The sequence below is a fragment of the Dunckerocampus dactyliophorus genome, chromosome 21, assembly GCF_027744805.1.
Source record: "Dunckerocampus dactyliophorus isolate RoL2022-P2 chromosome 21, RoL_Ddac_1.1, whole genome shotgun sequence".
NCBI lineage: Eukaryota > Metazoa > Chordata > Actinopteri > Syngnathiformes > Syngnathidae > Dunckerocampus > Dunckerocampus dactyliophorus.
The window spans coordinates 9,952,259-9,973,816 of NC_072839.1; the positions used below are offsets into that span (position 1 = coordinate 9,952,259).

The following is a 21,558-nucleotide window of genomic DNA, read 5'->3' on the forward strand; positions in this document are numbered from 1 at the left end:
AGCGAGAGAAGCGGTGGGGAGGGAGGGCGAGATTTATGTTCTGCCAACGCGGGGCTCGAGGTGCACGGTCCCCTCGGAGCACATGGCCTCCGTACAAACCCAGATGTCAGCACACACATCATCACCAAAGGTGAGGAGGTTGCTTTGGAAGTGAACCTGATCCGTAAGTGAAATAACGGATCAAAAGGTGTCCCAGCAAGCCCCTCACAGCCGCCGCTGCCTAAGCCGAAGTGACGTTTTTGCCTCTTTTGCATGCAGATCCGTTCATGTTGCATTATGTCTGGAGCACATGCTGCTGTTTATATGGAGGGATTACCATTGGGCGGACAGCTTTAACCGATCTCGAAAATGCAAATCCAACTCAATAGGGAAACGGGGAAGGAATTACTCCCCTCCCTCCCGCAGTTTTTATGTCAAGCATTCAGGTTTGAGACGTTTCCTTCCCATTTCGCCGGATGTTCCTCATCACTCGTTTGTCTCAGAACCGGGACGAGCACACGGAGGCCTCCTGGCGTGCGACGTAACGTAAAGCCGAGCATGACAGTCGGGCTGGAAGTTTGGCTTCCCGAGGCTAAAATTTAATTAATCCCCCTCGAAAAAAAAAAAAGTGTGAGGTGTCTGTTTGGGAACAAAACCTGACATCCCAATCGAAGAGAATAACTGACGTGTTTCAACCCCGAAAAAAAAAAAAAAAGAAAAAGTCATTGTGTAATGATATAGCTTATTTTTGGATGAAATGTCTCAGTTGACTCATCCAAGCGTGATGGAGAGTATTTGGCTTTTTAACTCGGAGATTGGCCGGAGGCACGTTGGGTTAAGTGACCTTTCCCGTTAAATGAATGATCCAGTTTCATCGGGTTTGTTTGAACCGACATGACTAATTAGATCAGCGTCTTGTTTCGTGATCGCCATTAGCGGATGGATCACCACGAGCATGCAGATTCTTCATTTCGCCGCCTCCGTGAAGACATCCGGCGCCCCCGAGCGGTTCTGCGGGATTTCAGGGGTTTTCCTTATCGAATGTCCGCTTCGAAGCGTCACCCCTTCAGTTTCAGGATGTGGTCTCCTCAGGGCCCCCCTCCCCCGGTCCCTGTTATCGTGGTTTTGAACCGGCAGCATGCGGTCCCAATCATCCCAACGCTGCATCCTCCTGATGGATTCAATATTGCGCTTCACCAGGCATGCGTGGTCAAACGCTTGCTGAAATGCGATACTGTAAAAATGCATTTTTAGAGTAGTCGGCGTGCAGCTTGTGTACATTTGCTATCCGCTGAAAAGAAGTCAGCACGCAGTCATTGTTGTCAAAATCAGGGATGTCCAGACATTTTCCACCGGGGGCCGCATGCTGAAAAATCATAGGATGCAGGATGTCAGGACATTTTGTTTATTAAAATTAAAAAAAAAAACAGCCCGCATCTCAGTTTTGTGTTATCAGTGACAAAGCGTATTATTAACATGAACCATTTCTCCTGACGTTACACTTTTTTTTGCTCATTTTTCATTTATTTTTACAAATATTTTTACTTTCTTCTTCTTCATGTGTTTATTTTCATCATATTTTGACTTTATTATTTTAATATAACTTTTACCCAACCTAATTTGCCTAAAATTGCAACTGTATTTTTTATTTGTTTCTCATAATATTTCAACGTTTTTTTTTAAATTACATATTTTAGTCGTTAATATTTTTTCTGTTAATATTCCGACTTTATTGTCCTAATACTTTGTCTTTTATTCTTGTGAAATGACTGCGCTTTTTTTTCTATTTTTGTTGTTTTTGTTTTAGTTATCTTGTTAAAGGAAAACTGGAATTTGGGGGGGGGGGACCATCTTGCCCACCATCCAAAATCCTTATGTGAAACATGAGCCCATATTTCTTTCCCCTTTTTGGTGCGTCCTAACGAGAGAAAACGAGCCGGCGTGAGCCAGCTAGCATTGCACGTCACGGGAGGCGCCTATTTGGACAAATAGCCCTCTAAAATAAAAGTTTTTATCGTTTTATATACAGTATGTGCTGTCATAATGCTGTTAACAGGCGCATTGATGATAACTCACAATAATAATAATAAGAATAATAATATATCACTCAAAACAATATCATATCACTCAGGTCAGTTTTTTAAGTGGAGCACTTGGTGTTCTGTCGTAGGGCTATGTGTATTATGCTATGTGTTAGCATGCTAACGTTAGCATTGCTAGCATGCTAACATGAGCTTACTGGCATTTTTAGCCATTTTCACTGCTAGACACAAACAGTATATAAACACTTAGCGCTATCATGCTATGTGTTCTCATGCTAACGTTAGCATTGCTAGCATGCTAACATCACCTTACTAGCATTTTTTTTGTGATTTTCACAAATATGAATTTAAGCCGACACTTAGCACTGTAATGCTAGGTGTTAGCACTGCCAGCATGTTAAAATTAACATGATATGATTTTAAGGAAAAGGACACTTATTTTAATATTTAAAAAAAAATTATATATATATATATTGTAATTTTGTTATTAATATTCATTTTGTCTATACTTTTTAAGCTTTGTTTTTCATTATTTTACTTTTATACTATTGCAAAATTATATTTACATTATCGTGTTTTTACATGTATGCTGTAAAAATAGCATACGTTACCATGAAAAAAAAAATTGCTTAATATAAATATATTTAAATAAGTACAAATTTGAATACATAAATATTTTTACAACAATATGAAAATTGTAATATTTAAAACATATTTTTACAATAATTCAGTAAACATTTACCGGTACGTTTACAATAAATAATAAAATAATACATTCAAGTAAAAACTAAATTAATATCACCAACAAAAACAACTTAATTTTTGTTTTGTTTTTTATTAAAAAGACCATCTTTGTATTTGTTGTCCGTATTGACAAAAAACCTTATGTTTTTCTTTTGTCAAATCCAATTTAAAATGACTATTTTTATGACTTATTAATAAAACATTAATGTAATAATAGAATAGATAGAATTCTGAAAAGCGGCCCTCTGAGGATAACCACAACTGTGATGTGGCCCACGGTGAAAACCAGTTTGACGCCCCTGCCCGACATCCTCTACTTGCTGGCCACGGCCAACAAAGTTCCCAAAAATTGCGGAGCCCACACGTTCGTGGGGATGGAAGTCCCACTTCAAGTCCATCCAAGTTTCATTGATGTCGTGTTGCCCCTTGAGAAGATATCATTAAAAAAAAATTGAGGGGTGTACTCACTTTTGTGATGCTCGATGTTCATTTTTGTGGATTAAAGTCCGTGTCCCGGCGCACAGACTCCAGGGTGAGTCGCCCAACTTCGGAGCAGTCGTCAGGCAATTTGGGGCCCAGGTGAGCAGCAACTGCCGGCTCAGCGGTCAGCGCGAACACGCTGATGGGGTCCCGGCGGTGTTGTGGCCCTCGGGCCACTTCTGTCTCCTTGGCCTGTTTGGCGAGTGAGGTGTGCAAGAAGGTAGCGCTCCTCCCACTGTGGGGGAAAACACAGAGAATCAGTGTAAAATGTTATTAATGGTGGTGCGCGCGTGCGCGCTTGCATTGGTCTTCACGCGTGCTCGTAGCACCGGGGGATCGTCGCCGGCCTTGAGTGCTCGAAGAGGCTGGAGCCGTGGCTCGGAGTTCACGGACGTAGCCCTGGAGCGCCGCACGATGCGCGATGTCGAGGCCTCGCGAAAAAGGCGAGCGAACGCGTCGGAATTCACGGCGGGCCAAACGGTTGGCGCTTGTGTTTGCTTTCGTCCTTGAATGCATAATGAGACATCGCCTGGTCCGCTTGTGCGCATTCATTGCCGACTTGCTGCTTAGACAGATCTATGGACCCATGGCGTCTTCATGTAATGCAGTACATTTCGGTATAACACATACGTACTGCAGTACTGCAGTACTGCAGTACTCTCTACTCCTGTTTTTCAGCAATTAGGGAACTAACTATAACAATATAAGTGAATGTGAAGTGTATTATTAGCATGAACTAAGTCTTTGCCCTTTTTTACCCATTTTTACTGTTGTTTTTTTGTCCTTTTCCAAATATTTCAGCTTTCTTCGTCATTCATTTTAAGATGAAAGTGAATTTTCCTAATAATTACTAAAATTATGACCCACATCATAAGTTATTCCCAAACCTCATTTTGCAAAAATTCCAATTTTATTTTGCTCTGTTTGCGTCTCATGATATTACAACTCCAAAAATGTTTTCTTCGTTTCATATTTCAACCCAAAAAACATAATTTTTCTCATAAGAGTTCCCGTTCTCGTAATTAGGACTTTTTTTTCTTGTAATATTTTGACTCTATTCTTGTAACGTTGTACGTTTTTCCGCGACCTAATTTGGCTAAAAAGGACTTAAAACTTTATTTGTTGATTTTTTTTGCATATTTCAGCTTCATGCGACTAAAATGGCGTCGTTTTTCCTCATAAAATGACGACTTTTTGTCAGTACGTTACAACTTTTACTCGTAATGTTTCGGCTTTATTCTTGTAATTACTGCTGATTTTTTCATTTTTGCAGGGGGGTTTTTTAGGTTTTTTTGTTAAATTCTATTTTTAGAATGTGCTACGTGTCACAAAATGTGTGTATTAAAGTAAATAGAGTTTCAGTAATTAAAAAAAAAAATAAAGAAAACATTAAAATGAGCACAAACAAAGGTAATTGCCTCCGCCAAGCCAGCGTTTTGTCGGTCTGTTTGTCTTCAAAATAACAAAAATTTTCAGGAATTGACGGAAATGGGATATTGGAAGAACTGGTTAAATTTTGGGGCTGATCCGGAAATTTTTTAAAGGATTCTTTGACATTGCGAGATAGGACCGTTTTGGCCATTTGTACATGTAACTTTACGAAAAAAAAAGTCAGAGCGCTTGTTCAGTATATTGCGCTATCATGCTAGGTGTTAGCATGCTAACATTTTTTGCTATTTTTATGGGTAGGCACATACAGTATACCGTTTCAACCCCACTATCATGCTAGGTGTTAACTTGCTAACATTAGCATGTTAGCATTACTAGCATGCTAACATTACCATAGTAGCATTTTTAGCCATTTTCACAGATGGACACTATTATGCTAGGTATTATACATGGTAACGTTAGCATTGCAAGCATGCTAACATGAGCTTACTAGCATTTTTTTTGTGATTTTTTTATGAATATAAATTTAAGCAGACACTTAGCACTGTAATGCTAGGTGTTAGCACTGCTAGCATGTTAACATTAACATGATATCATTTTTAGCCATTTTCATTGCTCGACACATACAGTATATAAACACTTAGCGTTTTTATGCTAGGTGTTAGCATGCTAACGTTAGCTTTGCTAGCATGCTAACATGAGCTTACTAGCATTTTTTTTGTGATTTTCATGAGTATGAATTTAAGCAGACACTTAGCACTGTAATGCTAGGTGTTAGCACTGCTAGCATGTTAACATTAACATGATATCATTTTTAGCCATTTTCACTGCTAGACACAAACAGTATATAAACACTTAGCACTATTATGCTATGTGTTAGCATGCTAACGTTAGCTTTGCTAGCATGCTAACATGAGCTTACTAGCATTTTTTGTGATTTTCATGAGTATGAATTTAAGCAGACACTTAGCACTGTAATGTTAGGTGTTAGCACTGCTAGCATGTTAACATTAACATATCATTTTTAGCCATTTTCATTGCTCGACATATACAGTATATAAACACTTAGCAGTATTATGCGGAACTCATGTCCCCCTCAGCAGAGAACCAGCATGACCAGGAAGCCAGACACCCACTAAAAATGACAATGTTGTAAATGAATCGCTGCTCTGTATTAAATATAAAAATCCACCTGGTGGTGCTTTATATTCCTCACCTCTCATGCAAAACCCCCAGCAGCATTACTCCGTGTTATCTCTTTTAATGTTGGAAATATTAAACTATAGTATGCGTGTCTTGTTTTTAAAAATTTGACTCATGTCTGATGCAAAATGTAGCTCAGTTATGTAATGACATGAAAGTGTCGTAATTAGCGCTAGCTAGTGTTGAGATGAAACCAGATTTCAGACCCCCTAAAAAATGGATCTCACCGCTCTCGTCCTGCCATTTAAAAACTATTTAGCTGTCAGGGAATTCTGATGGGTCGCCTATTTTTAGAGGTTTACGACTGATAGGAGGGGGGGTGGGGGGACGAGGGGGTGTTTGGTATGTATTATATCGATGTGACCGCTTCCACTGGGGCGCCGAGTTTCACATAGTGAGATTTTTGCATGTATAAAAGCTAAGGTTTACTTAATTACAACCTTCAGGCAATGCAGGAACCCCGTTTTAAAATTCTGTGAATGTTAATATGCTAAATAATGCAGATCTCTGACTCTTCAAGCATGAGACACACATCTGGCGGCTTACCATTTAAATTACAGGAAAAAGGGATGGGGGGGGGGGAGAGAACACTTCAAAAAGTAATTTTCCAAAGAAGAGACAAATGGGAAACATGTATTATTTCATTTATTTTTTATACCTTTTTATTGCATACATTAGAGTCTGCTAGATGACTGTGCACTTCAAATTTGTGCAATTTTAACTGTGTGCACTGCATCGTTGTTTGCTTCGGTGATCTCTGTAATTTTGTAAACCAATCAAGGTAGTGATAATCCAGAATGTAGAATATTGTTGTTATTGTCTTGTCTTGTCTTGTGTTTAACATGCACTAGCTTAATAGTTGCATTTAGGGAATCATAGCTTATTACCTTCGTCCGCCAAAGCGCAGTCTGTTAGCGTGTTAGCACTGATAGCACGCTAACATTAACATAGTAGCATTTTTTTTTTGCCATTTTCATTGCGAGTCACATACAGTATATAAACACTTACCACTATTATACTATGTGTTAGCGTGCTAGCACTGCTAGCACTGCTAACGTTAACATAGTAGCATTTTTTGACATTTTCATTGCTAGACACATACAGCGTATAAACACTTATCACTATTATTCTATGTGTTAGCACTGCTAATATTAACATAGTAGCATTTTTTCCATTTTCATTGCTAGACACATACAGCATATAAACACTTACCACTATTATTCTATGTGTTAGCACTGCTAATATTAACATAGTAGCATTTTTTCCATTTTCATTGCTAGTCACATACAGTATATAAACACTTACCACTATTATGCTATTTGTTAGCGTGCTAACGTTAGCGTGTTAGAACTGCTAGCACGCTAACATTAACATAGTAGCATTTTTTTTGCCATTTTTTATTGCTAGTCACATACAGTATATAAACACTTAGCGCTTTTATGTTATGTGTTAGCATGCTAATGTTAGCGTGTTAGCACTGCCAGCATGCTAACATTAACATAGTAGCATTTTTTGCCATTTTCATTGCTAGTCACATACAGAATATAAACACTTAGCACTATTATGCTCAGTGTTAGCATGCTAACATTAATATAGTAGCATTTTTTTGCCATTTTCATTGCTAGACATATACAGTATATAAACACTTAGCACTGTTATGCTATGTGTTACGTGCTAACGTTAGTGTGTTAGCACTGCTAGCATACTAACATTAACATAGTAGCATTTTCTGCCATTTTCATTGCTAGACACATACAGCATATAAACACTTAGCACTATTATTCTATGTGTTAGCACTGCTAACATTAACATAGCAGCATTTTTTGCCATTTTCATTGCTCGTTACATACAGTATATAAACACTTAGCACTATTATGCTATGTGTTAGTGTGGTAACGTTAGCATGTTAGCACTGCAAGCATGGCTAACATTAACATAGTAGCATTTTTTTTCCATTTTCATTGCTGGTCACATACAGTGGAAACACTTAGCACTATTATGCTATGTGTTAGTGTGCTAACGTTAGCGTGTTAGCACTGCTAGCATGCTAACACTAACATAGTAGCATTTTTACCCATTTTCATTGCTAGTCACATACAGTATATAAACACTTAGCGCTATTATGCTATGTGTTAGCATGCTAACGTTAGCATGTTAGCACTGATAGCATGCTAACATTAACAATATCCTTTTTAGCCATTTTCATTGCTAGTCACATGCAGTATATCAACACTTAGCACTATTATGCTATGTGTTAGTGTGCTAATGTTAGCATGTTAGCACTGCTAGCATGCTAACATTAACATAGTAGCATTTTTACCCATTTTCATTGCTAGTCACATTCAGTATATAAACGCTTAGCGCTATTATGCTATGTGTTAGCATGCTAACGTTAGCATGCTAGCACTGATAGCATGCTAACATTAACATAATATCCTTTTTAGCCATTTTCATTGCTAGTCACATACAGTATATCAACACTTAGCACTATTATGCTATGTGTTACCGTGCTAACGTTAGCGTGTTAGCACTGCTAGCACGCTAACATTAACATAGTAGCATTTTTACCCATTTTCGTAACTCGACATTCACATAAACACTTACCACGATTATGCTAGGTGTCAGCATGTTAACTTTGCTAGCCTGCTAACATTAGTAATCTAAATATATCGATAAAATAAATGTAGGACTAACATTTACAGTGTAAATCACAATATGGTTGGAACTATCAACTATTTTTTTTCCCCTCTCTCTCTCTTTTTAGGGAAGGGTTCTTCTCCACGAGCCATTTGTGGCAACGCCGGAGCAAAGAGTCATCCTCGCAGGGAGAAAGAGGAGCTTGGGCTTCACTGCAAGGTAGCAACACATGAACATGTATTAGACAAGAAGGTGTCAGTGAAGCTAAAGGTGTCCCAAGCATCAACGGTGTCCAAAGTGTGGCCCGGGGGCCATTTTGTGGCCACGGCTGTTTTTTATTGGCCCACGGCACATTGTAAAAATATACTAAACAAGAAAACTTAAAAAAAAAAAAAAAAAACAACAACAATGACAGCAAAAATGAAAAATCGGCAGTAATTTGACCAAAAAATACTTTCAAAATATTAAGAGGAAAAAAAGCTGCAATCTGACGAGAAAGGGTTGGATTTTTATGAGAAAATTTTCATTTTATGAGGAAAAAATTGTGTTTTTTGAAGTTGGAATATTATGGGACGCAATTCCGTGACGGAAAATTCACAAAAAGAAAAATAAAACATGAAAAACAACAGCAGAAATGGAAAAAAAAACTAAAAAAATTGTAATTTTAGGAGAATAAACTGTAATAAAATGTATTTTAGTCGCGTGAAGTGGAAATGTTCAAGAAAAAATTTTTGTTTATGAGAAACAAACGTTTTTAGAAGAATTAGGTTCGTTGGGGGGGTTATAACATGGGAATAAAGTCAGGACATCACAAAAAAGAACGTTTACGGGGATTATTTGAGACAAATGTGGAAATATTTGGAAAATTTGAGCCAAAACAACAGCAAAAGTTCGTACTAATAATACGTTTTTTCACCAAAATCACAAAAGTGAGATGCAGTGTTTTTTTTTTTTTTAATATATCAAACTTCTTAGCACATCTACGAGGCGTGTATGGAACGTTTTAAGCATCAGAAAAACGAAAAGGGATGAGGCATTTTTGACACTTTATTTTTCAACAAGCGCTGAACGAACGTCTGCTCATGTTGTCAACGGCAAAAGTGGCCTCTATAGACAGGTTGGCGGCCATTTTGAATTTGTGCCCGCACATGTTAACACGTTCACCAAAATTGAAAAATGCAGTGTTTAAAAATTTTAAAACATTAAATCAAAGAAGGTAATAAAATGATAAAAATATACGTAGCGGAGAAATATTTTTAAAAATTTATTTCCATCTTTGATTTTTTTTTCAAACACGATTTTAAAAGCAAGAAATAAAATGTTCGTGACCTGAGGAATGGGATCGAACAGGATACGTGAGGAGGTGCGAAGATCGTCGTAAGCTAACGACACCATCGCTCCTTTCTTATTGGATGGGCTTCTAATGTCTAATTAGTCGGCAATTAAGTGATATTTTAGATGTTTTATTCAGATCTTTTGGCTATTTTAGAATCTATTCACGGCATTGCAAAGTGGAAACACGTGTTTCGTTCGTGAGCCGGCTCCAAGTGCCGCTTTGTTCACAAACAGCCCACCTGTTACGTCCCACCTCTCTCGCGTTTTATCTGAGATTTGTCGAAAAGCAGTTTCACGCCGACGGGTATTTTGGAGCCTTCGAAGCCAGTTCGGACTTGCGTGACAAGCTAAAAGCAGATCAAATTCGGTTCAAATTCAGTTCAAATTCAGTTCCACTTTGCTCTTCCGGTCTGCGTCTTTTGTCTTTGTGGTTGTTGGCGACATTTAAGCACACGCTGCCTGGCCGCACCCCATGCAGGTCTTTAACCTCCCGCCGCTGACGCACAAGCGACCCCCGCAGCCCGCCCGTTAATCCGCGACGACCCGCTCTGTAAATCGGTTTTAGTTTGCCGCATCCTCTGAAGGCTCGAGCGTTTTCCGCTTCTCTCCCCCGTGCTCTTTAAAGCCACGCTACGTCTGTCAAACGTCGGCGGCGGCGGAACCCAGTTGTCTCATGATTAAGTGGAGTGATCTCCAGCTTGCCCCAGCCTGGAAGCACGAGGGATCAAATTTCAACCGTTCGACCTGCAGCGCAGGCCTAATTAAAATGAATTTTCTCCAGGCGACCACTTCGCCCCACAGGGCAGGAATCCGGCTATATACCAGATCTGCTTTTAAGGTATTGCATTAAATTTATTGCGGGGGGGACGCCGGAGAACATTGTGGTTCATATACCCGCGCTCTCTCCCTCGCTTTCTGCTTTCCTTCCACCTTTTTTATTGTGATCATCACTCTGGAATCCGAGCTTTCTTTGGCAAAGATTGCCCTATGAAAACGAATGGGGCTTTTATTGGGCCCCGCTCGTTTACTACTTCCTGGGTTTGTCTCAGGAGGGACGGAGGAGGAGGGCGACGGAGGAGAGGCGCAGGTTGAAAAGAAGGAACGGGAGAGCGTGGGGCTCATTAGCATACATCAGTGTGAGTATTTCGCAACTTCAAGCAGAAAGGCACTAAGCCCACCCAAGGGCGACGCAGGCAGGGGCTGACGGGGGGTGGGGGGGGGCGGGAAAGCGAGCCGTTAACGTGTTGGCGGCTTAACAAATAATATCTGCTCCCAAGTACCTTGGCGGAATATTTAAAGCCCCGCTTCCTAACTCCGTTTGACTGTTTATGACGGTGACGGTCGACGGCTTGTGTGTGATATCGGATGTTTAACACTGCACACCCCCCCCCCAAAAAAAAAAAAAAATAAATAAAAACAGACGGCGAGTGAGTGATGGCGTGCCGTATGCGATTTCGCCGCCGCGCTCGTCTCGTGTCAGCGCCGCTGCGTTTTGGAGACGCTCGGAAAAGCGCCACCGCTGTCACCGTCACCGCGTGCATCCCCCAAGATAAATTCCGGGGCCTGCTTCCTGCTTTGCTTACAAACGACGTCCGCGTGTGTTCTCCCCGATTCCTGTTCCTCACAGAAGGAGCCAATCAAGAAGACAAATAGCCGCGGTCCCAGCGTGAGCGGCAGGAGCAGAAGCGGCGGCGGCGGCAAACACACGATGCACAAACTCTCTGTGGAGGAGATGGAGGAGTACACCTTCTCCCTGCTGTAAGTCACATTGCCACTCATGATGAAATACACGGTATCTCACAGAACCGCAGCTTTACTTATTTAGACAATAAAGTCACTCAATGAACCACAGCTCCACTGCACTGGCAGCACTCGTGCATGGTAAATCTATATGCTTACACAAGATACTATAGGGGACACCAGGGGTGTCCAAAGTGCGGCCCGGGGGCCATTTGCAGTGCGCGGCTGTGATGCGTAGTCTAAAAATGTCATTTAACAAGAAAAAAAACAACAAAAAAAGAACAATACCAGCAGCAAAAAATGCAAAAGTCAAAATATTTATTTAAGAGAAGAGTTGGAATCTTGCAAGGGGAAAAAAAAAAGCCATAATTTTCAGGAAAAATGTCATTTTAGTCACATGAAGTTGAAATATTAAAGTATTAAATCATATTTATATTAAAGTATTGAATAATATTTATATTAAAGTATTAAATAATATTTTTTAAGTCAAAAACAATGAATAACGTTGTAATTTTTGGAAACTTAGGTCGGGGGAAAATTTGTAACATGGGAATAAAGTCAAAATATTAGATATTTGACATATTTGGAAAATGAAATGAAAAAATCAACAGCAAAAACGGGACAACAGCAGACATTTTACCAGCGTGAAGCCAAAATATTAAGAGAAAAAAAATATTTTTATAATGACAGAAAAGTTTCAATTTTAGGAGAGTGAACTTGTGAGAAAAAAATTTTGTCACAATGTTGAAATAAAGAAAAAAAAATTATCATTATGAGAAGAAAATTGACAAGAGGGAAGCTGGAATGAAATAGTTGGGAAATAATTTAAAAAACTGCAGAAATGGAAAAAAAACAGCTGTCGTTTTACAGGAATAAAGTCAAAATATGAAGAAAAAAAAGTCATAATTAAATGAAGAACAAAAGTCGCAGTTTTATAAGAATAAACTCACATTATTATGGAAAAAATGTAATTTTTAGTAGCATTTCACCCATATGACAATGCTGAAATGCAGTTTTTTCCTGGGCTAAATATACTGTAGCTTCTTAGCATATCTCTATGTGTTGGTTGACACGTTCATTTTTCAGAATGTGGTCCTCTGTGGAAAAAGTTAGGACACCCCCGATGTACACTGACTACGCTAAAGCAGTGGTTTGGCTGCAGGACCCCGCTATCACCTTATTGATGAGCGGCAGCCCAAATTAGCCCAAACATTTTTCAACTCAGATACAAAATAATTTCAACATAAATAAAATGCATTCAAGCAAATGTGCTAGCGCAATGCTAACTTACAGTGAAAATCCCACATACACGCTAGCAGTTAGCATCAGTGATTTTACGTGGTGATTTCAAACACCTCCAGATATGACAATTAAATAGATAACTAAGGTGCACATTCCATGAAAACAGCTGATATATAATAAGTCGGGGTGTTGATATCAGACCTCGGGCTGATATCAGCCTGCATCTCAAATCTCTAATATTGACACTCTGATACGGGCAATCAATTCTGACGATGCTGCCATCGTGCTAACAAAGTAGCAAGGAGTCGGACTGATGTCAGCCGTGTGGGAGTATTTTTTGGTTCAGGGTCTGGAAAAAGACGTTGCGGCTGAGTGCAAAACTTGTCATGCACAAATTCCCCGTGGTGGCACCTCAAACCTTGCTGTATTATGCCTCGCTGCCCCCGCATTGTCGATAAAACTACACCCCAGGTGCATAAAGAAGTAATTGGGCCGGTTTGTCTCATCAGTATCACTTGGTCGAGAGACAGGCGTGGCACATTCAAACCGACTTGGTCTTCTGTGATGGCGGCACATTTCGCATCGTACGACAGAACGTTGTGTTAATAAATGCAACCCCTCATGTTTCATTCAATGAACCACAGCTCCCCAATGTCGGCAGCACTCATGCAGCCCGGCCCAACTGCTCGACACTGCATGACTGTTGGCAAGACAGTTATCTTGCTACTAACTTGTGTTGCCAGCTGTTTACACAATAATGGCTGTGCCGTGGACTCATTTTCAGCGGCTACTACTAGTATACAGTAATTGGTTCCAGACCCGACCGCTCATATTTTCACAGTTAGAGCATAAAAAACCTGTTTATGACATCTTTTTTAACATTAGTAGAGCCCTCTAGACATGAAATAACACCCCTACAGTCACCTTTACACTCGTATTAGCGAGTATAGCAGACATAATAAAAGTAAATAAGCCATCTAAGGCATAAATAGGACTCATGCTTGTTTGTGTTCCCTCGAGGAGCTGAGTGGATGGATCGGAAGTGACGTTGGGGGTTCAGAGTTGAATTTTAGCTTGGAGTGAGTTACTACAGCAACAGTAGCCTGTGTTTTTATTAGGCTTCTTTGTGCAAACCTGCAATAAAAGCCTGTTGTTCCGGCGATTTGTGAGTCTCACAAAACATTGCTGACACCTAGTGACCAGTGCAGAATACTACATATAATTCAGCGTCTTTGAATGCATCTTCTGAATGCCCAATATTTGTATTTTAGTTCATTTAGCCATTTTTATGCTTCATTTAGACCAAAAATACTTAGAATTTTCTTCAATGTGCATATTTTTAGAGTAATAATAGGCTGTATTCAACCACAAACAGCATGATTTACTAATTAACATGTAACGTGATGGAGTGAAGACAGTTTGGGGGAGGCCATTTTCTTGATTAGAGTGCACCAAGCATCCAAAATCGTGTGGAAAGTCTTCCCAAAAGAGCGCAAGCTGCAAAATATGAACCACATTTTCTTCCATTTGCTGCGAACGACCAGGTGTCCCAATATTTTAGTCCATATTGTGAACTCCTTGTGCGAATATTGAAAAGTCCTGCAAGCACAACTCATAATTTTGGGGGGGGGGGGGTAAGCAAAAAGGAGACAATGCCCTTTTATTCCTTCATGAAATTTCAACTGTTTTGTATGCAAATGAATATGGACTCCATATTGCTCATGTGTTCAGCTTAAGTTTTTGGCTGCAATCATTTCTTTTCCCGGACCCCATTTTGGGATCAAAATGAAGTGACTGAAGTTTTTCCTTTTCATCATAGCTTTCGGCATTTGATTTTAATGAGAAAAAGGAGAATGCGCGGCAAACAAACAAGGAGCGGGCACCGCAGCATTTCAAACTGAGTTAAAAGCAACAAGGTGCAGAACTCGCCCACGGTGCATCAAAAACTGGCTGAAAGCGACGTTTCTTATTTCAAAGTACACACGCAGGTGTTTGTTGTATTTGAAAGCCAGCTAAATTAAGGGGAGGGGACAACCGAACACTACTGAAGACATGTTTCTTCATTGTTGGTGATTCGTAGCTGCTGGTCACATATTAAACAAGATCAGAGACGACTCGCTGACATCTTGTGAACACACCGAGGGAATTCAAATGATTAGCAGCGTGTCCCGCCAACAAATGTCGACTTTCTTGAGGCAGCGTGAACGCGGCGGCCAGGCCAGGCAAGGCTTGCACACACAAAAAGAGACACAATTAAATATTATCCACGATTACTTATTGTGCGGCTTTTTTTGTTTTTTTTAAAGCCGTGAGCAGTTGCAGACGTTTGCCTTTCGTTGCGTTCCGTGGATGCAGAGGGACGGAGGCCTGGCTCCATCCAAGTGTTGCTATTGATTTCATCTTCACAGGAGAAGGCGTTACACCATCTTTTTGAGCTAAAGGCTGTTTTATGACCTCACCTAATCAGAACATTAGAGAGACACAGTGCCGCTGTCGGCTTTCACGGGAGATATAAAAGACACCGCAAAGCTCAAAGTCATCGCCTCACGCATATCCCTCCCACTGTGATGTTTGACTTTGCCAAGGCTTCTCCACATTACCTGAGGACTAGGAGACATGCAGGAGGGAGGGATTGTTTATTTGTGTGTGTTCTTTTTACGATGCTTGCATAATAATGCCTCCATATTGGATGCTTCCATGCGTGGTAAAAATCCCATCAAATCAATAGATAGTTGCACCTGTACAGTACGAGCACACGTGACGCCCCTGCTGCGGTGATTGAGGGATATTACTGCCATCTATTGAGCCACGAGAGACTGAGCTCATTGAGGTTTTTCTAGGGTGTCCTAATAGTCATGCATTATTAAGCAAACATTCCCAAACTGTGCATGGGGGATTGATTGGGGATATTCAGATGAATCACACAATGCGTTCATTCCCAGTAACGCGCATCAGTGTGGCGTGCACCTTTAAGCGGAAAAGACTGTGATGTGTCTTAAGAGGCTCCGCGGGCTCCGTCTAAAGCAAACGCAAGAGTACATATTTGGGATGTTTTCTGGCTGCAGGTGCAACGTCAACACATGGAACAAGTCGGCTGTCTGTTGTGCGCGTGACAAGCGGCAGGTTGGTGGAATTAATCAGGCAAAGATGTCGGTCGTGCTGAAGTGTGTGTATCACACACAAAATCGGCAGCAGAGGAACATGCGCTTATTTTCGGTCGCAGTAAAGCACAATTCAAAACAACAACGAATGCTAGTAATTACTTTGGGAACTTTATCCGTCTGTTAAATCCATTTTTCTGAGAAAAAAATCTTAGAAAACATCCAGGCTGGCCTCGTTTCTAGAATGTACAGTAATCCCTCATTTATCACGGTCAATTTGTTCCAGACTCGACGAAGTAAGACTCCTATTTATAATTGGGATATTTTCATAGTTAGACTTTAGAAAACTGTTGACAACCTTCTACGTCGGGTTTTTAATATTATTAGAGCCCTCTCGACACAAAATAATACCCCCATAGTCACCTTTACACTTGTATTACCCAATATAGACATAATAAGAGAAAATAAGACAGATAAGACATAATATAGACACGTGTTAGCATTGGGAGAATTCCTTCTTCCATTCATCCATCCATCCTGGCCGATCCTGAGGCGTTCCCAGGCCAGTTAAGAGACATAGTCTCTCCAACGTGTCCTGGGTCTTTCCCGAGGCCTCAGACGCGCCCTGAACACCTCCCCATGGGGGCGTCCGGGAGGCATCCTGATCAGATGGCCAAGACACCTCATCTGGATCCTCTCAATGCGAAGGAGCAGTAGTATTACTCAGAGTTTCTCCCGGATAACAGTGCTTCTCACCTTATCTCTCAGGGAGAGCCCAGCCACCCTACAGACAAAAATAATTTCCGCCGCTTGTACCCGCGATCTTGTCCTGTCGGTCACTACCCAAAGCTCATGACTATACAAGTAGGTGAGGGGAGGAACGTAGATCGACAGATAAATTAAGAACTCTGCCTTTCGACTCAGCTCCCTCTTCACGACAACGGACCGATGCAGAGTTCGCATCACTGCAGACGCTTATTTGTATATTAGTTAATTCAACCAATATTATGCTTGAAAATGCTTAATTTGGGCAAAACATATGTAAAATTGGCTAAAATATGAATATTTTTGGACTAACAACAGGTGGTATTTAAACACAAAACAGTGATGGTTTATTCAGGAATATATTTTTAAAAAATCGTGATAGTGAACCTGCAAAATTTGAAGCAAAAAGTGGCTCGAGACAACTCTAGTACTTTTCTTTTTAAGGCCGTCAAATACGACGGTATCTAAACGCACGCGCATCACGGCAAGCCACACCTCTCCGTTATGAAGACAGACGGAGGCACAGTGTAGCGTTCTCGCAGAGTCCGATGCACTTTTCTAACTTTATTCAGACCTGAGCACATCAACAGCAGTGCAATTCCAGACACGTCTCTCCGTCCACCCTCGGAACGACACTTCCTCATTCTCACCACACACACGCGTGAGGTGCATTCACAGACAATCCAAACATCACAACTTTATTCTTCATCTTTATTATGAGCGTATGTGTGGTCTAAATAAACAGGAAGACCAATAAAAACAATGAGTGGATATTCTTATCACTAACACCCAAAGTAACTCACTCCTGATCCATCAGCAGTCTCGGTAAGAAAGTACAGACATTAAAGCATTCCCAGGTGTGAGACATAATCCCTCCAGCGTGTCCTAGGTCTACCCCGGGGCCTCCTCCCAGCTGGGCATGCCCGCAGCACCTCACCAGGTAGGCGTATGGACTCGATGCCATGCCACCTCAATAGCTCCTCTCAATGTGAAGGAGAAGCGGCTCTACTCTGATGACTGAGCTCCTCACCTCATCTCTTAGGGTGAGTCCAGGCACACTACTGTATGGAGGAAGCTCATTTGGGCTGCGTGTATCCACATTTTACAGCAACACTGGCTAATAATACTCAGCTGCTTGGCATAAATAACTTCCGCATCATATCGTGATGTCGCTGTCACACAACATTTGTGTGAAAACCGCGGTTGTAGGTGAGGAACCTGTTTTAATCAAAGTCATTCTCACATTGCAATTAGATCTAATTAGTCCAATTATCAAGATTCTAATTACATTGAAATATATCCCCATATTCTCATATCAATTATGTGACTTGTCCTGATCAGGAGAGAGAGGGAGCGAGAGAGCGAGACGGCGTCAGGACAGAGCTGGGAGGTAAAAGAGAGGCGCATCCCCAGCCTCAGGAGGCCGCACGACTTCACTTGCCTCCAGAGGTTCAATTCCAAAAGAGTCAGACGTGAAGAGATTTTGTTCCTGATGTAAAAAAAACTATCAAGTAGTCAGTGTACAAGCTTGTGTAACAGGATAAGAGCTACCGAGTTGCCTACAGTAAAGCACGGTGGTGGTAGTGTCACGGTCTGGGGCTGCATGAGTGCTGCCGGCATGGGGGAGCTGCGGTTCATTGTAGGGAAGCATGAATTCCCACATGTACCGTGCCATTCTGTACATGTGAGAATTTGAATACTGTATTTGTGGGCTAATAACATCATAACGCCACATTAAAATTGTCCCAAATATAATGGTGGGAATGCAGATAATTGCATTAAAATCAAGCATGCCCGCAGTATTAGCAGTGTTGCATTACTGTAGGTGCAAATGACACACACACACAGCTTGTTCTTGTTGTAGAGTCAAAGTGAACACCATGACCTAATTTCCCCCAGTTAGCTCGCCTCGTTGGGGACCAACGTTCCCCTCCGCAGCCTGTCGGCGCTCAGTGACGCCGCTTCTCGCAGTCTGCATGCGTCCTCCATCTGTTTACGTGTTCAAATGCAGTAGGAAAAGGGACGTTCTCGACACTTCGGGAATCCATCTGTTTTAGCTTCTTGTCACTAATTACGCAGGCAGAGCTCCCAACCTCACTGCCCCCCCCCCCCCCCCCCCCCCCTCAATACTTTTTAAGGCTACAAAAATGTCATTCTTCAAGACAAACTGAATATTTAAGGACAAATATTTGTGTTATTGCTCGTTATTAATATCAACATTTCAGCTTTTTCTTGTCACATTATGGGGGACACTGAAATACTTTAATGTATTTTTTTATATTTTGCTACAAAAACATCATTTTAAAAGACACGTTAAGTATTTAAAGAAAAAAAAGGTGTTATTAATTACTCATATCAATATTTCAGCCTTGTTTCATTCCATTATGGGTGGCATGGAAATACTTTCAGCAATGTTTTCTTTTTTATCTTGTAAAAAAACAAAAAAAAGTATATTTAAAGACAAATTAAATATTTAATTGTGTTATTATTAGTTATTAATGTCAACATTTCAGCTTTTTCTTGTTGTATTATGGGAAATACTGTTAGGGATTTTGAACATTTTCGTAAAAAGGCTCCAAAAACGTGGCAAAGATTTGTGTTATTAGTTATTAACATCAACATTTCAACTTTTTCCTCATTACATTGTGCCTTTTGTGATATTTTTTGCCTGCTTTTATAGCTCTTCAAGCTAATGGATGTGTGACAGCAGTACATTTGATTACTGATGTTGATGACAAGGTGACTGAATAACAGGAAATAATGTACTACAAGCCTTTACGGCCTGCATTTCCGCAACTTGAGGAGTTTTTTGGAGGTGCCCGCAGAGGCTAAACTTGAAACTGAAACCGCTGAATTACAACAGAATTTATACCTGGAGAACAGCAAAGTGTACAAGCGTGTTCAAGGGTCAAAGTGTGGGCCGTGTATGGAAAAACGTGCACGTTGGCAGGTCTGCACAGGATCTTGTGTGGAAGACATCACTCCCCTGTTGGGTTGGGGTCAGTCAATTCTGCTGCAAGGAGAGGTGGGTGGATGGCAACGGCGGTCACTTCTAGGTCGCTTTCCTGTGCCGAAGGGGCAGTGATGTTTATGAGAGGCCCCCGTGGCGTTAGGGATTTCTGTGTCGAGCCGTGCTGTCAGCTTAGCAGCAAAGCCCGACTGTGGGTCACTTCATATCTCACATCATCTCGCTTCCTCCTTTTACGGAAATGAGATCTGTCACGTTCCTGACAGGCGAAGGCCGCGAAGTGATTGGCTAATCTGCAGTGATGTGGCTGTCAGTCGGTGCTGACTGGGATCCCATTGGTGCTCTGGGTCACATGCACGAGCTTTCCCACACATGCAGAGAGGAGGGGTTTCATACATAGGACAAGTGACGGGAACGATATGTGTGAGTGTATGAGTGATTGCGTGTGATCTGTTCATGTGTGTGTGTTTAGGCCAGAGCTCTGCAATCACTCGTTCCTCAGTCTGACACAAACATCTTTGCAAAAGTCAACAAACTAGAGCTTAAAAGCAGGTTGGAATGGCTTTTAGCATGCAGGTGTGTACAGCACTGCAAATAAATACCTCTGACAGGCACTTTGGGTCATAAAACTGGCATATTAAGGATGCTATCCAAGTATAGACACGGTGTTCTGTTTGTGTTACATCGCCAGTTTGCACGAGTATTCAGGACACTTTTTAATCAGGGGCCATTCATATTTTTAGAAAATGTTTGTTAACATTTTTAAATACATTATCAATACTTTTTTATAATGTTATAATGATATTGTTTTGAAAATTTCTGAATATTTACTGGCGATACTAATAATTTTATGATATTATTAGTATTTATTTGTTTTAGTGTTTATTTAGTTTTTACTTTCAGATTTGAATGTCGGGCCAGATCAAATGCGGGAAAACATCAGGAAAATATCCGTTCCCAACAAGAAAAGGGAGAAAACCAGCTTTTAGTGAGAAGATACATTTCAAGCATAACTTTTTTTTTGCTTTTGTGACAGCTCAAATATCTAAACAACTGTCCCACAACATAAACAACAGAAATTACATTAAAATAACAATTTATTTACAAATAATTTGACCCTTAACTATTTACAATATTCCCATTTGGAACTAATCTGTGTGTGTGTGTGTGTGTGTGTGCGCATGTGTGTGCACGCGTGTGCGTTAAAACTTCCCGACAATGCGTAACCTTCTGCACTCCTCCATGCTCTTCCACTTCCTCCTTGCTGCCGAGTGTGTTAATACATGCAAATGATCCATGCCGAGCTCTTATCCAATGCACTTCTGCCACTTTGTGGTGATTTTTATGGCATAAAACTGCTCTAAAAGTGACACCTATTAGTGTGCGGTTGCATCATCACCTATTTTTGCCGTATAAATACGCCTCTGGTAATGAATGAGTTAATCAGTTTCTTATTGTTATTATTAAATTATTATTTAGGTTTGCATGGTGGACTGGATAAAATGCTCTCAAGGGCCATATATGGTCGATGAGCCATAGGTTGCCCACTCGTGTCAATGTAAACATACAGTTATAGTACTGTTTAGAAAAATGCCACAATAACAACCTCACAGAAAAATATATTGCTCTAGAATTTCAGAAACAACTGTAGTGTGTCCTTCCCTAATGAAGCGGCTGGTGTGTTCCTTATAGCTTCACTGTGGCTCACTCAATTTTCTACCGAGATCTCTCTAGTGACCATGTCCTGCAGTTTGGGAGACAAGGTCAGAAACCAGTTAAATACTGATGCGGTTCTCCGGAGGCCTCGATTCTGCAGCAGTCCTGGAAACGGATAATAATGCAATGCATATCGTAGCTAATTATAGATTGAAGTGGTAAAAAATACTGTGATTTATGCGAGTAGTTTGCGAGATTAGGTTGTTGTAGATGTTTC

At 40.7% G+C, this 21,558-nt stretch overlaps 1 protein-coding gene across 10 annotated transcripts in view; it reads left to right on the forward strand.

The window, feature by feature from the left end:
* ofcc1 (orofacial cleft 1 candidate 1) overlaps positions 1 to 21,558 on the forward strand; it is a 126,336-nt gene that overhangs the window by 60,764 nt on the left and 44,014 nt on the right. For all 10 annotated transcript variants that reach the window (XM_054766169.1, XM_054766172.1, XM_054766173.1 and 7 more), the window contains 2 exons: positions 8,602 to 8,693; positions 11,437 to 11,567. In XM_054766169.1, the coding sequence (XP_054622144.1) occupies positions 8,602 to 8,693; positions 11,437 to 11,567 (223 nt within the window). The remainder of the gene's footprint in view (positions 1 to 8,601; positions 8,694 to 11,436; positions 11,568 to 21,558) is intronic.